This window comes from Trichoplax adhaerens, genomic scaffold (assembly GCF_000150275.1).
Source record: "Trichoplax adhaerens TRIADscaffold_5 genomic scaffold, whole genome shotgun sequence".
Classification (NCBI taxonomy): domain Eukaryota; kingdom Metazoa; phylum Placozoa; class Uniplacotomia; order Trichoplacea; family Trichoplacidae; genus Trichoplax; species Trichoplax adhaerens.
The window spans coordinates 4,983,687-5,001,478 of NW_002060947.1; the positions used below are offsets into that span (position 1 = coordinate 4,983,687).

Here is a 17,792-nt window from a genome sequence, read left to right on the forward strand (position 1 = left end):
TTAAATAAATTGTTCTTACAGTTTTAGGCAGTATAGAAATGGAAAAAAATGCATCACTGAATAGCTAAGCTTATGGATGGGTAGATGAAATCAAACAGATAATTTCCCTGTAAATCAATTAAGTAGAGAAAGAACGATGACGTAAAATAAGGCTGTTGTTTTAAGTACTTCACCTCGCTCTCAGCTACTAGCCATCGGCTAGGATAAATATTATAGTTCCCTAATTTAGGATAACAATAGTTCATTTGATTATACGTGTGTATATTCTCGTATAAACTCGCATAAGGAAGCTTTCATATTATATAGCATAATTCTATAGAGGTCTATCGGCTAGAAGTTTGCATTCTATTATATATAAATTATTCCTAATACGATATATTCATTATCACATATCTAATAAGATTAAAATAATTTCTGTAAAACTTGAATTATTGGCATTTTGCATGACCTACTTTTATATTAAGAATATGTTAATTTATGTATTCAGATTGTTTATTTACTGTTTTCTTTACTATAACAGTATTCTTTGCAGTGTAATATGTCGCTAATGGTCATTAGAACCAAACATTTTCATATCCATGGCGCATCGAAACCCTAAATTTATTGCTGAAGTGTCCGGTGGTGCTGCATTTCGTGCTGCACACCGATATCGGTAACAGTAAGACTAATAATAAGAAGAATTGAATATTAGAATTAAATTTTATTATATGCATGACTTAATATACATGAATAGTTAGCAAAGTTAAGGTAGTACTCAAAATGAGAATTAATATGTGCTGTTTCACGTAGCTAGCCTGATTCTTGTTTTTATGCACACCTTATGACATAAATATGATCCTCCCTTTTGTACCTTCTTAACACCGGAATTAGGACCTTTCTATAAAATTAGAAAGGTTGAACTTTGTTAAATAATTTTCTATACCCATAGTTATACATTTCTGTCATGTCTCTAATATCGAGAAAAATCTGATAATATACAGCTAAGAACAGACATTAATTGTTCTGCTAAATAGTAGTGTAACATATATATATATTTACACTTGACATGGTATGCCTAACTTAATGAGACACTAGCAGTCATTCGAATAATTTTAACCGCTACATCAAATACACAAGTTGTGGAATAAAAACCTTTTTATTACCATATTCAAATGGATTATGCTATACCAATTTAGCGAGAAGGAATTTGTTCAGTCATTTAATGTACAACTTATACGGTACATAATACTAATATATTCTCACCGGATTATTGGAAATATCCTGCCGAGACCTTAATTGTCCATCTCGTCTACTCCACCAATCATATACCCATTCCCATACATTACCAATAGTGTTATAAATTCCATAAGCATTAGGTAAATAAGAATTGACCTGAAATTCATATTAAACAACTGATTTATCTATCATCTGTTAAAAACGTTACTATTAATTCAATTAAAGTCAGTAAAATGCCAACAGAGGACAATTAAGTATTAGCAGAAAATCATTTAAAATACAAAACTACCGGAGCTGTTCCGATGTATCCATCATCTGCTGTATTTTCTCTAGGAAATTTTCCCTAAATAAAATTATGATGAATAACTCAACCTATTAGATCATGGTAGAGGCAGAAATATGCAAGTTATGGCTGAATGATTGCCCCCTTTTAAGTAAGCATATTCTAAACCTACTTGCCAAATATTCATTCTATGCTGGCCTTTCGGTATTGGATTATTACCCCATGGAAATAATCTAAGTTATTTTATCAGTTCATAATTTTTAAATTCTAACACATTATAACATTAATGTTTTATATGTTAAATTGACCGGGTAAAGTATAGAATCGCACCTATCATTTAATCCACCTCGAGCTGCATATTCCCATTCTGCCTCAGTAGGTAAGCGCTTACCAGCCCAATTGCAGTAAGCATTAGCATCATTCCAAGACATATGAACAACGGGATGATCTAAACTGAATATGACAAATTAAATAAGTTTAGTAACAATCGCAGGTTTAAATTCTATAAGATTATCAATAATTTATCAATATACATGATTAAGGGGTTATTTATGCTTGTCAATGGTCGCAATGGTGTTATCTTACATGCCATTTATAGATGAATTTAAACCTTCTGGATGATTCCAGTTAGCGTTTTTAGCTAACTTCCACCATGGAGAGTCCACAACCACTTTTTCCTTAGCATTAATATTACAGTGGAAATAATTAATGAATCATGTTTTTACATAAAAGCTAACAATGCAACGTAATTAGTACACTAGCAGTTCTATATTCAATGTAAGATGCGTTACTTGCGATGAACTTGTAGATTTGAGTTTGGGAATTGCGGTAAGAATAAACGAGCTGCCTAACTCTTCGGCCTGACGTAGATATTAATTAATATCGTAAAAACAATTATATTGATAAATCTTGATATACGAATTTTCTGATAGAAATAAATTTATGATTGAGCCTAGAACATTGATGTAATGTAAATTTAAACATACTTGCGTTCTATGCCCTGTAGCATGTATAAATTGACGAAATTTCCTGTTGCTAACTTCGTATTTATCAATATAAAAGGGTGATAAGTAGGCACGATAACTTGGTCCTTCACTATCGCTTAAAATGGCTATTTTATTAGTACCGACGGTGGTTAGACCTCCAAGTAAGAAAACCATATCATCGGACTGATTAACTGCAGTATCATAGCTACTAGTAATTTTATTCGTAGATTCTAACCCTAAATTAGCTTGAACCCAAGCAAGCAATATCATTAATGCAATGATATTGTTTCCAGTCATATTGCTGTATAGGGTGACTAGCATGACTTTATCATTTAGCTCAAGATGATACGTGCTAAGAAAGCTAAATTCCCTACGCTGAAAGGTGATATAATAATGTAGGATACAGTAATTTGGTGCTATAGTTCAAGTACAAGCATTAACCGCGTGTATAGTGTAAATAAACAACTGAGTATTCAGAATAGCTGCGAATGCGCAATATAACTCTGGCGATTTTTATTCAACTACTTTGTTGTAATTGTATGATCTATCATAAGAATATTTATGCCAAATTTTCAAAATACAATAAGATTTCATTCTTTATCGTCATATGCCATGCTCGAGGAATCAGTTTACAGAATTAAAGTTATTTATCTAAATTAGTATTCAATAGACACCATAAACCAGAACAAGGCTACAGCACTGAGTACTGGAAATAATCTATTAGGTCTTCCGTTAATCTACTGTATATTGAAGCATCTGATATTGTAAGCACAAATACCAAATGATACGCGTACTATTGGAAAATTAATATATTACCTACACACGATAGCGTATGCCGCTAAGTTTTCAATCTAGATATAATTTGTAAAACATGTGGATTACCACTATTTTAATATAAAGAGAGCCACAGAGCAATAGCTTGCGGACAATGACTACTCAATCCAAATTCCTTCACTATTAATATTGGTATCAAAATAGTGCAGTACTATCCATGCCAATTATTATTCACAATTAAACGAAGTGATCAATGTAATAATCACTGTGCAAAGTAAGCAGTATAAATACCGAACTTACAAGTGTAGTTAGTTTGCATAGGAAAAATTAATCCTACACTTGTACGATGAGGTAAGATATATTGATCAATAAATTCATGTTAACTACAATAAAACTATATAAGAAATAATATCTTTTCGAAGGAGGAATTAAATTCATTCCAAGGCCATATATGTCTTGTTCATTGTAACAAATTATAGTGGTACCAAAGGTTGGTTTATTATATCAGTTAGGTAGCTTTAGCAATCTGCAGAGAAATAACGTAGGATGTTAGTCATCCTCAGCTGCCCAATCTTTTACCTCTTTCAAGACATTCATAAGTTCCTCTTCTTTGGAGTTTGGAGTGATGGAATGCATATATTCCCATTTCTAAATGGTAAACAATTATACAGTTGAAACTATATAACGTATCACAAAATTTTTCTAGTGGGTATTGCACATGTTCATTCTGTTCATATGAAATAAACTTACAGCTGCTAGAGGCAAAGATGCTAAAATCGATTCAATTCTGGCTTCAGGTGTTGCTAGGCCAAATTTTGTGCCACGATCATAGACAAGATTAAATTCCACGTATCTATATCAGTAAAATTATCAGCATTTTATCTTCAAAGACTCTTGACTGCCTAGAATAACTCCAATCGGTCGTCTATACAAACTAAATACCTTCCTCGACGCAAAAGTTGCCAATGACGTTCGGCGTAGCCATAACCATCATTGACATGCTTCCTTACCATAGGGACATAAGAAGGAATGACAGCTTCTGCACAGCTCTATACAAATAAAGTTCAAATAGGATTACATAGGCATAATATTTAGCCGCAATAAAGTTACAAATTCAACATCAATTTAACCTTAACAAATTCGAATGTTCCTTGACTTCCTAATGTATCAAGATCATCAAAAAATATGCCACCAATACCACGATGTTCTTGACGATGTGTAATATAGAAATATTTATCACACCAGTTTTTAAATTCTGGGTAAAATTTCGGGTTATGCATATCACAAGCACGTTTTAACGTCTTGTGAAAGTGTTTAGCATCCTGTTTATGAAATGTTAAGTGTATGGACTTACTTTGCAATGATAAATATTGTCTTTGAAAAGCAATTTATATCGTTATTAAAAGATGATGATCATAAAACCTACAGCTACATCTAAATAATAAGGTGTTAAATCGGATCCTCCTCCAAACCACCAGTGCTTTTGACCATCATCATCGATAATTTCAAAATAGCGATAGTTGAAGTGAAACGTTGGTATCATAGGACTACGCTAAGGTGATTAATTTTTTTAGTATAAAGTCTGTAAGTTACTATTCATTATATTGGAACAAATAATCTATTTAAAATTGTCATAGAAGTTTATTTATTTATAGTATTACCGGATGTATAACGCTACTGATACCAGCAGCAAAGAATGGCAATGATTTACCCTTTATATCTCCTCGCCTATCAAATTTATGTATGTTTACTCAAAATGTATTCAACTTCGGTAGTATTCAATGATAATCCTATGCTATATCGTAAACGAGCGGTAAGTGTCGATTAACCTGCTTTTCATTCTCTTAATAGCATCTTCTGATAAATTCCCGTGAACAACGGATATAAGAACAGCAGCTTTCTCAAATACAGTTCCATCTTGAATTACACAAGAAATACCTCCACCGCCCTATAATCAAGCATTCAAGTTTAGCTTTACAGGGGCTATTCTTTACATCAATTATGTCTAGAGAATTTGACGACAGTCAACCTACTTTTTTCCTTAACCATTTATCAACGATAAATTTTTTTTCATCAAATGATTCTAAACTTTTACATAAATCTGCCTAATTATTCGGTAATAGAGTGTGTCGTTAAAAGTGATTATTGAGTTGAATAACAAAGTCATTATTTATATCCTACTTGGATTTTCATAATCATCAGTTCCATCTTGGTTTTCATGTCATCTTTAGTCTAGTATTATTTGCGTAAGGCATCAGTTGAATAGCTATGACAACGAAGGACTATGTCCATTAACGATTTAATCAAACCTCCTGTAATTTTTGTAGATCAGTAACTGGTGTCGTCATAAATTTAGACGTATCAACTTCATCGTTTGTTGCAGCTGCCTGTAAAGTAAAGTATAGTGGATTAGATATCCAAAAGTCAAGTTGAAGGGTGATACAATACAAGCAAATATTCATCTCCCAAAGGATCTGACTGAGCAACGCCGTTTATTGCCATACCGTTGACAATACTCCCCAAGCGGCAGCAAGACCTCCACCAACTCCAAGCCAAGATGCTATACCCCTATCGGTAATAATTATATATAATGATACTGTATCAATTCTACAGTAGCTACCGCAGCTCATGCTTACATAGATGATTAATCGTTAGCATTCGGTAATGATAGGAATAAAGAAGTGATCAGTACAATGAGGCTGAAAGAAGAATCAATAATTTATACCGTATCAAATGTCTTGATGTTTTTTGGCTACCTTGTCCAGTAGCGATAAATCGGACTCTGCAATAGTTTGGTAGTACATTTGCACGTTTAATGCCATTTACTAAAAAAACATACGGTTAATGAATTCAATATCTCGATGCAAAGGTTGATGCCTCATCTTTGACATTGGATAAGGCATACGATTATAGTGAGGCAATGTTGTTCTATAATCTTGTCAACGATGAAGCATGCCCGTGCAAACAACAAGCATGGAGGTTACAAAAGAAAAAAGAATGTACTGTAAGTTTATTGGAAGAATAGAAAGACCCACAATAACTGCTGATAGGACGGAGCATCCAATGAGGGCATCCATCTTTAGCCGTTTGAATATTAGTGCACCAAAGAAGTCATGCTTTGGAATATTAATATTCAAGGGTTCGTCCAATTATTTCTAGCTGCCTGCAATTCAAATTAAAGTCTAGCATCCATTTAAGCAGTTTTCTTGTCGATTACATTCAAAAATCGAGCAGCGTCCGTAGTATCCCAACGACAGTACTGAATAACGTGATAGTGATATTCAACTCAACTTTACAAGACCTACTAGCTTCATTCTCAACCCTTCAATGCCACCAATATAAAAGCATGATAATACAGTAATCATGGAAATACACCAAATTGGTATCTAGTTGATTCTCCATTTACGGCAGTGGTAGATATAGAGTTGAGGCATAGATTGCTTTGAAGTGTTGATTCGATTAAATCGATAACGACTGGTAGCTCATCAAGACCTCTCTGCACTCACTCAACAAGGTCATCCATCAATCCATCTACTGTACTGTACAATGCTGAACTTTATTTTCAACTTACATAAGCTCATTTTGCTTCCTTGCTCGCTCTTCTTTGGCAAATGATAATATAATTGTTTGCAATGTCTGATCAGCCTGATAGCTTGCCCCTTGGGTTAGGTGGAATCGTGTCGTGACTTACTATATGAACTTGAATCGATTGGTGTTCTAAAGGCGTGGCTGGATTTGACATATAGTAAGATCAAATCGTGGTTGACCGCCCGCCATTGGTCAGCGATTGTTGAACACAAACACGCACTACAGGGTCACGCAGTGCTGACGTACCGTAATCAGGGACCATCTGACTGTCCCCGCTGTCCGTCTTTTGCATCGAAGAGCCAAATGCCTACAGTCTGCAGTAAGTTGACTTTGTGTTGTACTGTACTGTACACTGTATAATGTACAGCAGTGGTCTGTCCGAGTTCCTCCATTTTAACCTTTTAAAACATGGCGATTTGAGCACATTTTCAACGCGTACAATTTTCCACCATTGTCGTCCATATTGGTTTTGTACAGTATGGTATCCAGTTTCACTCTTATCAGTGATACTGCATAATGGCCGGGAAATGATAAGCTTCTACATTTGTTTGGCCTAGTACGGTCACTTTAAGTCCATCTCTCTTTCTTGTCAGTATTGTCATGGACTACTGTACCGTAGACCAACCGAAAATATTTCAATACTACCATGGACTTCTGTATGTACTTGGCTTGGTCTTCTTCTACAGCAGTAGTCCAAGACACTACTTACAATCTATCATCACCCCCATTGCTGCTGATACTTAAATTATCCAATTAAAATAAATTGGATATGATAGTGTAATAGTTGAAGTATCAGCAGCGATGGGGTAGTGACAGATAAGGCATCCGTTATTTTGAAAAATGACGGATTTCGCAAATTGCCGGTAGCTGTATGTTAGCGGTCCGGTTTAGAGTATAGCATACAACATCTTGTTCGACATTAAACATTGTACGATACGGTACAGTATTATACGCAAAATAAGCGCAACCCTATGAGGATTAGTGAAGCTTTCATTCAATTTAATTCTTTCTATAAAGATGGACATGCTAATTACTAATTATGATTGCTTCCATAATTAATTTTTACGAGTAGATCATAATCATTTCTCAATGCACTATCAATTATATGCGTATTATTTTAATCTAAATAAGATAATGGGCTGATGATGCATAGTAATACTGCTTAGCCCGGAGCGACTACTGCCGGCGAATGCAATTCGCTCGGCCTTTTACACCACCCCCACTCATTTGTAGGGCATACTAACAAATTGCTCCTTCCACAAATTGTATAAGTTACTATAGGGAATTACTCTCAGACAATTAACAAGACTTAGTATGAGCTTGGATAGTAAACAACACTAATGAAAAACAACCAATTATGGTGCCAATCAGCGAGCCTGAGCTCAGCACCAATACAAATAATTAATTATTGGAGCAGTGCGCTCCCATAAGCTAATCCTATATTAAACGATATTATATCTAGCTACATATAATTAATCCTTGTTGATTGCTCCATTATAGTAAACAACCAGTACTAGTGCGTCAGTAAAGCGACGGGAGTTTGCACTAGTATCTTCTAAATCGAATAGGTAATATTTAAAATAATAATTAGACAAATTGAAGGCGCCAATAAGGTGTAAAGTACAATGATGATCACCCGGAGTAAAAATGGAAGAGATTAAAGACACAGCGGTTAATACACAGCTTCCAAAATTTGGTGAGATGTAAATATATTATGATATCGTGCACTATTCTTAACCAATTTATAGCCAGAACATGAACTAATTTGGCTAATAACAGAAGTCGAGGTTTATTCAAAAGTAGGCGAGCTTGTAAATGCTATAATAATTCTATGAAGACTGATGATTTATTTTATCTAACATTCACAACATTCACATCGTTGGTATCAATGTTTCTTCGCAGTCCAAAATAGCTAATTGATGCCGAATTGCATCAATTTCCCTTTTCAATTCATGGTAGTGTTTATAGCTCTAAATAAACAAAAAAAGTATTATCGTCAACGATTTCAGAAGGAGTAATAAAATTCGAAATCTTTAACTTTTAGTCATAATTAGTATAGATAATTTTGTAGTTGCTAAGCAAATAAAAATGAATATTTACCTCTTGCAATCGAGTTCTTAACAATTCTGCATTTAATTTTTTTTCTTGTCTACTCATCACAATCGAAGAGTTGTTGCTACCAGGAGAACAACCAATAGGCTCTACACTTGAATGTATTATACCTGTGGAGGCCCCTTCAGCATGTTTTCGATCAAGTTTCCATTGATAAATCTACAAAATTATATTCATTATATTTAAAATTCAATCTCACTTTAGTAAAAAGATTCGATTATGATCAGAAATATTTCGTTTAAAGCCGTATAAATACCTTAGGAATAAAGATAAACATTAGTGTTGTTGTACTGCAGATAAATATTAATATCGCATGGAGCACATACAGGGTTGTTGGACTAGCTCTGACGACGAAAGAAATGATACTACCTACAGCAGCCAGTAATGTGACATTGTAGATTGAAAATCCAATAAATTTTGTATCATTCAGCGCAGGAATAGTCACATTTCTTGTCTCGTAAGCCAAGAAACTGCCAATGAGTAATAATAAGAATTTATATCCAAAAACAATAGCCATCCAGACCACGATCTGGTTGCAGCTGCAGTAGTATTGTAATTGTCTACTTATGGTACTTGATTCATCTTGATTGATCTATAGTTGATAATTATAGTGGTTAATAAGAAATTACTATTACTAGACTAATATCGTTTACGCTATGTGTGTTTATAACGTTTAATTCATTCCTTTGTATCGTCATTATTATCAAGTAAATGACTTCATTCAGAAAGCGTTTTCTTATGAGCTATCCTCTTATATTATGAGCCCTTAACATTTAAAGGATAATCAAGTGACTACCACACAAACTCACGAACAAATAGATGCTTAAAACATTTACTGAGTAATTACTGTGCTAATGTTGAACCATGCAAGAATGATAACTTAGATTGCAAATAAATTGATGGTTTAAAACCATATTCGATTCATGGAATAAAAGATAAGTATTCCTATTGTAAATTTAATTCACGCTCAATATCAAATAATGCGATATACTATCCATTAATTGATATATAATTAGTAATACTGCTGTATTGAAATTTGTCTGTGCTGTAGTTCAGTCTATAAATGATAAATTTTACAAGAACAATTAAGATAGTCTAATTGCAACTAAAAGTCGTTGGTAATTGTAAGACGAGCCTAATTTATATAATAAGTTAAGGTATACAAGAAACTCTAGTTCTTATTCTATTATTTGAAGATATTTTATTACATCAATGTAAATATTTTTGAATGATTTTACTAGCTTTACCTGTGTTGTAATTGTAAGGTGCTTTAGCTGCATAGGGTCGATAATGGTCCAGCATAGTAAAATAATAACATCAATGATTAATAACTGGAAAACCGTCGTCAACAAATGCCAATCTTTGATAACCTAAACGAAAAGCAGGACAAAATTTATTCAATTAACCGTATAAAGAATAAAAGGCTTATGTTTAAACTATTGTAACCATTTAAAAATATTCAATGTTTGTACAAAGGATAAATTTTGCCCTCGCTAATATATGATCTTACTACAGATTGCCTAGTTTTACAAGTAAAAATTTTATGAATTCTCCATGTTTTGGCAAATAAAGCACCAAAAGCGAAAGTAAATCCAATGCATAAGAGCCAAATTTTCACTGTACAAAATGCTGGTACGGTGATTAAAGGAACAACTCCAGAGTCGATTCCAAACACGATTATGCTAAAATAGCAAATCAAGCATCCTATAGCGCTAACGATATTAATACGAGGGCTGGATAATTTAATATGCCTGGAAATTTAGCATACCGATATTAATAATGGCAGATGGTACAGATTTCTTTAACCTTTTACAATAGACTATGTTGATTATATTTGATATTGATATTTAAACTTCAAACAGATGGTGATGTAAGCTCTATAGTACATAAATTTATATGGATATTAATTTATAATGCTAAAACGTCGTAACTACAATACCTGTCATGACGATAGTTTAGAGTAAAAGCAATTAAGCCGATGCAGAACAATATTCCTATTCCAGAGAGGATTGTAAACGCTATTAAGGCTGGAATTGATATAGAAATAGTTTCTGTTTCGATGGAAACATGTGATACCGGTACTCGATCACCTGTTACAAGGAGAGAACGGTACAAATGCGTTGCATTATTTTGAGAGCATTTAAGCAAGTGGTATTTATTCATGAATAGTAAATAGTATATTTACAGTCTTACCTAACCATTGAACTCGCTGATTTGGATCCCATTCAATTGTGTCAAGCTTCCTTTGGTAAATCCCAACTTGTACAGTATAGTTATCACTCTTATTGCCTTAAAGTAAATAAAACAAAGCCAAATTGTAATTAATATACAGTACGTCTACATAAACATTAATTATAATTATCGGTGCTTAGATAATACTATAAGACTATGTAGTTGTAACACATATAAAAGTTTGAAAAACATCGTAGGCAACAGTACTATCAACGAATACCAAAATAAGATATTGCTCGATAATTAAATAAATGTTAGTCTAAGATTATCACTTCGTTATAACTTAGCATTCTTCAAATTCGACTAACGCTTTAGTAGTTTCAACCTGCTACCGAATGTTTTACTTATGAAAGACACCAAAATAATCGATAAGTAATAAATTATAACTAAATAGAATAGGTGAAATGCGGAAAATTATATAGAGTTTGCTCCGTAAAACGGCATGCCAAACATTAACCTAGAATAATTTCTAGACGCAAAACTGTGAAGCGGTAATTAAAGTGAGTGTGCATTTGGATTTTAATATGTCATGGTACAATATCCTCAGTCATGATCACTTTAGATGCATCCACTATTATCAATTCCTGGTGTATAGGAGCCGTAATTAAATGACCTATTCGTATTTATTAAGATAAGAGCAATTTTATTATACTTCGGTTAAAATTATGAACAAAATTAATGATAGCGTTTGTGAGCCGTATTTAGATAGATGGAAGCTTAAATCTATTTGTGTATGGACAAATTCTGATAGTTTTTTTGTTAGCGGGCTATTCTACGAAATATTATTTTCTAGTTTTACTATAATATACCATATGAAAATAGACTAATTTTAGAGACTTCTGAAAGAAATATTGGAATAGCTTGACATCCTCATAATTGGATACTGGACGGAAACTTATTACCTGCTATTTACAAGTGCAATGTGCTAGTAAAATAATAACAACGGATATAATTTGCAATGTGAGGAGAATAAAAATCGTTTATTTAATTTTAAATCCTCCATAAAAATTGTTACTATATACATGCTCAGTATTTGCGACGATTACCGCATCAGAATAGTGGTCGAGTTTCTTCAAGATCGGTGAGCGTGGTGTCATATTAGTTTATTAGATCATGCTGTATATTGCATTACGTAATATGCTTATTGTAGTGAAGCCCCAAATAAGTTTAAGACTAAAATTATGGAATACTGCGAAAATTGATAAATTGTACGCTAGGTTATAAGACTGCAAAAGTTTCTAATTATAGGAGATGTTTACGGAATGTATTGTAGTAATTGTATTGAGATGCTTATATTAAGATTCAGAGATAATAATGGATAGCTCTAATTATGTTAGTACGGTGAGATTTGTAACGCTTTAATTAGAAGTGCGAATTATGAATTGATAGCGTGATGGTAAATTTAGATGTGAGTTTTGTAACTTAATTGGTATGATTGTGCTTGAAAGAAAATCATTGTGTAACTAATTATATATAAATTGTGAATATTGCTGTGATAATTCAGATAGTCCTTGGTAGTTATGAGATGAACCTGATCTTATGTAATAAAGTGAAGTTTACAAGAAACTGTAGTTCGTGTTGTTTTTTGAGAAGACGCTTTATCACACTCATATAATTGTCTTATCCTCCCCATAACGAAGTTCCTCTTTCGCATACCTGTCGTGCGTCATGAATAAAGGTGAAAAATTACAAGAATATCTATTATTACCTAAAAACTGGTAGATGTAGGCGTTAGATTCCCTATCTGCACCATTAAAGTTTATTTGGCCCTGTTAATTGAAAAATTCCGTTAGCATAATGATTATACTCCTACTGATTATTTTTCGTTTCTCTATAGCCTTGGAAAGTTTACGAAAATTTTGAAAATTTTGAACAAGACAATGTCCCACCGTAATTCCAACAAAATTAGTTTTATCCAACATCTCGCTTATTATACGCATCTTTCGATTATTTTGATACTTAAGATCTAGTAGAGAGCCACCACTTAACGTAAGCTGCTGATCTGTTTGATTTAATGCCAGTGCTAGCGTCCAAACGGAGTCATAAACATAGCCTTTTAGATAATCATTCTGAGATATGTTTCGAAATTTATGGAAATATTCTTGAAAACCGGCTGCGCTCTTTTCGTATCAAAGGTTTATAAATAAAGGAAATAAAAGAAAAATTACCGTATCCAGCCATGTTGGCAATAAGCAAGAATTAAAAGTTACTGAAAGATAGTTCTAATGCTGAATTTTAAGATAATGGTATTTGTTACTCTCTTACTCTGCCGGATATGGTCGTTTTATTATTTATTGGATAAAACTGATAAACAGATAAATAATTTTGTATAACTTGGTAGATTTGATTGCTTGAGCAATTTATATCTTTGGCAATATAGTCCATATACCAATGTTTTGGATACCATCCTGGAAATACCCAAACATATTTAGGCCCGTAATATTGCTTCTTATAAGCCTATTATTAAAATGATCCGTAATTGGTTAATAATTGAGTAACTCCATATGTTTACAGTCTGCTATATTTAATATCATAACGTAAAAAATATTTCGTCGTTAAACAAGATACATTGACCATCTGATAATGATTCTGAAATGGCAGATTTAGTGAGCAATTCTTTTTAGAACCGTACCAATACATGCTAATTATTGACCGTTGCGAATTTTAAAATTCGTTATTTCAGTTACAGAAATGATGCTTCAAATTACCTCGCACAGGACGTACGAAATTGCATCTGGCCGTGAAACCACGAACATTATTCTTGCATCCTTATTCTGCAATGAAAGCAAGATTTACAGAATTTGATATTTAGATCACGGCCATGGAATTTAATTACCGAGGTTATTCATCAAGCTCAGAAATCAGTATTATTAATAATGTTAAACAATTCTTCTGTAAGGGAAACTTAATTTGCTCTGGTGTTTTATACGCTTTGTTATATCCTATAGGTGTGTATCATAAAATATTTTAAAAATGCAATTACAGTTACCTTTAAGTTCTTTATTACATCCTTTGCATCATCAACTATTCCTTCTGCTGTCAATAATGTAATATTTTTAGCTGCAAACCGTTTAGTTAGATCCCTAATAGACTATAGCATTGATTATTGGTGAATTAAGTGTATCATTGGTCCTGATCAGAAAACTGTATGGAAATAGCTGTCTATTAAGAAAATACTAACAAGTGTAAGAGATGGTGAAATTTGGTAAACGATGGACACCTTAGTCCAATTAAAATACTCCGCTATTGCAGCCATGGCTGGATTAAAACTGAGATCTGAAAGTGCTGTGCGGTAGAAGTAAGGATAATTTTTACGATCATTTAGTAACAACGAAGATGATCCGAAGGAAACCTAAATTACGTCAGAAACAAAATGCAAACAATTTAATTCAAGTTTATAAATGGCTACAATTACAGCAATCTATTTAATATTCATCACGATACTCAAAATAACAATCCTAAATTTTAATATCCTATGTGCAATACATGATTATATTATTTGATAAGCTATTTGTTATGAATTCCTATCGTCGCAGCAATCTATATAATTCATATTTTAATCAATACTATTTTGTTAGTATAAGAAAGTATTGGTAAAGTAATTTGAGTTGGTCCGGCCTTTATTTACTAATATTCGACCGATGAACTGATGAATTTAATGGTTGAAAATCTCATGGAGGAGAGTGTGGGTTAACCTGTAGAAAACTTAGACGTAAAAACCAAGGTCACTCTTATTCTAAATCTAATCTTTATTGCAACTCCAGCCTCTCGAGGACCCGACAAATCCTTATATACCTAACTTTTTTTTATCTTATCATACAAGTTACGTATCGTACCGTACAATACAAACGTATTCAATCAATACAACATGGTTTTCTAAGAATATTCATGAAGAACTGTTAATGTTCTGTACAGATGTTTATCTGACAAGACTATTTAGAATGATAACAGAATGAATGGTATTTAATCTATTTTTACTAATTTACGAAAGAGAATCAACTCTGAAGAAGATAAAACCATTAAATTTTACTACTGTATACCGTAAGATTTGATACGCAATTTCTTCTTTAGCAAGTACTACTAGTATTTTCCAATCAATTAATTTGTTGAAAAAATAAACTTTAAACTATGGCATAAAGTATTCTAAAACCTATCATGTAGCTGCTATGGTAAGCGTAATATCAGCAATGTATTTCGTTATCAATACAGTCCAGTTGCAATTATTGAGTCCTTCATAAGTATTATAAGCCACTGTAATTGTGGTCTAGGACAGTTTAACGCCGACGATTTACCGCTGTACAGTTTAGTAGTTTAGGCGATATACAACATCTACTCAACATTAGTGTACGTGAATGCTATATTTTAACCACAATACACTGTTAATGTATACTCTTAATGTGTATGTATGATCTATAATAACATTAACATCGATATAAGATATGACGTACTGAGGGAAGATTTAAAATTTTGTAGCGTTCAATCCTATACAGCCTAGAACTAATTTAATGCGGTGGAGTATCTACAGCAAATCGTCCGAGCCAGTGCAATTGACGGCAATTCGGCTTATTAATTACCTGATAAAGAGCAAAATTCTACTAAAAATTAGTTTCGTCCTCGGTTAATATTATTCTAAATGTTTTCTAGGAATGTTATATGAGACAGCATGTACTAATCTCTAGGCATGCAGAGAAATTTTAATCATAGAAACTTGTATGAATCTGATGCGTAAGCAATAAGTATCATTAAAAGCTAAAATCCACATTATTTGGCTTATAAATCAATCCTATACTATCTTATCCAACGATAGTTACAATCTTATATTTATATATATTTGTACAACTGAAAATAGGCTTCTTTATAATCGCAATTATTAAGTGTAATGATTATGAGGGCTGTCATAAGTTTTCGTTCTTAGAATAAATCAAGATTAAGGAAGATTTCATTTTAATCCTTAGAATACGTTTACAGAAGAGTTCTAGCAGTCACGGGCTCAGTAAAGTGTATTTTGTGAAAATAATTATTCTACGAATAGATTTTTGGTTTACTGTAAATGTTATGTGAATAGCTTTCTCGGAATATGAGGCCTTTCAAAGCTATTTAATTTAACGTCAACTTAGAATACTGACATTTCATTCACTCTTTGTCATTCATTATTAGTATAAGAGCGAATAAATAAAATAAAATTAATCGCTTTATAGTACTATATTTTACATGTATATGACCATACCATGGCCTGATTCCAATACTTGGAAATAGCGCCAACGTATTCAGCACAACTTGCTCTTATCGGGCCAACGATTCCGAAAACTTCAGTTGTTTGATTATGAAGCGACGAACGTATGTAAATATTGGCTGCTAGTGCAGGATTAAACTAGTACCAATAGAAAATAAAAATGTTAACTGGCGATATGAAGGTAGATAATAGTTCTTATGATGTCACAACGACGTTTTAATCATTATCGTAAAGTTAAATTTTGTGAATTTTATAGGTTGGCTTAAGTAATGCACTAGATTTTGAACGAACTAATAATTATCGGTTTAATCCATATGCAGATTTTTCGTTGCTAGAATTTTCATTTACAGTGTATATGATTTTAAGCATAGAATTAGATATATGCTTAATATTTCTGAAACCTGAAGTTGAAATAACTAAGGTATCATTAATTTTACTGTCGTAACTGTGTCAGGGTATATCAAAGGGCTGTAAACTAATAATTGCAATTTTGTAAATATGGTTACCGAACTACATTAGAACATTACAGGATTAGGGTATGGTTAGGCTGATCATTATTCCTACATTCATGATTAACCACAAAGTTCTTGACGCACTTCTAAATTTTCGCTCTAATAAAATTTATGTACTAGTATAGCCTCTGTGGCTATCAAATTTATCGTAAATAATAAAGCCTAGTCGATAAAACTGCAGTTTATTGTTGACAACTTACTCGAGTAAAACCAATATTAGCCACCAAGTTGTAACCTTTCAATATATGGGGATTAGTATTAATATCTGATACAGCTAACTTTATACTTTCAATTTGATCAATTCCAGTTCTTCCAAAATTGTTGTGTGGCACTAATGCCAATATACGTATTGATGGTTTACTAGTTAAATTTCCATCCAAAGATTCCACTAGCATATTACCATCGCTTGCCATTATCAAGCAAAGTACCGTTACAACGTAAACGTGTAAATTCATCTCGATGATATCTTTCTGTAAATACTAGTCTTCTTCCAAATAAGTCAGTTTCACCTGTATCGGAGAATAAGCTTATGCTTGTACAATTAATAAAAGTAGATTTACTAAGATGATATTTTGAATCTAATCATATCAAACATAAATAGTCTGGGTTACATTTTGAAATGAAATTCTACGTATTTTTTACGAAAACATTTTTACCTACCTAAACTATTAAGCCTAATATTCGATTTGCAGTATGAGATAACAAGTTTGCCTGACGCGGTAGCAAAAATTTGAAAGTGTCAGAAAGCCTGCAAGTAAGGAATTTTATTCATAATCAATCATTCAATTAATGGTTAGAGCCTTAATATATCTAGGTGTATTTAAATGCTTTTAACTTATTTTTACAAAGGATGATGC

General features: G+C 32.7%; 3 protein-coding genes across 3 annotated transcripts; all 3 read right to left on the bottom strand.

The window, feature by feature from the left end:
- Nucleotides 1-544: 544 nt before the first annotated feature.
- On the bottom strand, nucleotides 545-2,658 carry TRIADDRAFT_26011 (uncharacterized protein; the record flags this gene model as incomplete). Its single annotated transcript, XM_002112919.1, has 9 exons — nucleotides 545-664; nucleotides 818-877; nucleotides 1,243-1,371; nucleotides 1,502-1,558; nucleotides 1,671-1,731; nucleotides 1,829-1,951; nucleotides 2,084-2,175; nucleotides 2,290-2,358; nucleotides 2,485-2,658. 9 exons carry the CDS (start codon nucleotides 2,656-2,658, stop codon nucleotides 545-547), a joined length of 885 nt encoding a protein of 294 aa, XP_002112955.1.
- A 1,149-nt stretch (nucleotides 2,659-3,807) lies between these two features.
- On the bottom strand, nucleotides 3,808-5,720 carry TRIADDRAFT_25736 (uncharacterized protein; the record flags this gene model as incomplete). The annotated part of the gene is made up of 10 exons (XM_002112920.1): nucleotides 3,808-3,906; nucleotides 4,009-4,111; nucleotides 4,201-4,307; nucleotides 4,389-4,580; nucleotides 4,685-4,810; nucleotides 4,920-4,986; nucleotides 5,088-5,206; nucleotides 5,292-5,363; nucleotides 5,440-5,490; nucleotides 5,568-5,720. 10 exons carry the CDS (start codon nucleotides 5,718-5,720, stop codon nucleotides 3,808-3,810), a joined length of 1,089 nt encoding a protein of 362 aa, XP_002112956.1.
- Nucleotides 5,721-8,717: 2,997 nt separating this feature from the next.
- On the bottom strand, nucleotides 8,718-14,446 carry TRIADDRAFT_56610 (uncharacterized protein; the record flags this gene model as incomplete). The annotated part of the gene is made up of 13 exons (XM_002112921.1): nucleotides 8,718-8,816; nucleotides 8,947-9,117; nucleotides 9,215-9,550; nucleotides 10,206-10,328; nucleotides 10,469-10,640; nucleotides 10,898-11,048; nucleotides 11,152-11,247; nucleotides 12,899-12,959; nucleotides 13,080-13,310; nucleotides 13,456-13,647; nucleotides 13,899-13,964; nucleotides 14,180-14,281; nucleotides 14,411-14,446. 13 exons carry the CDS (start codon nucleotides 14,444-14,446, stop codon nucleotides 8,718-8,720), a joined length of 1,836 nt encoding a protein of 611 aa, XP_002112957.1.
- Between the last annotated feature and the right edge of the window lie 3,346 nt (nucleotides 14,447-17,792).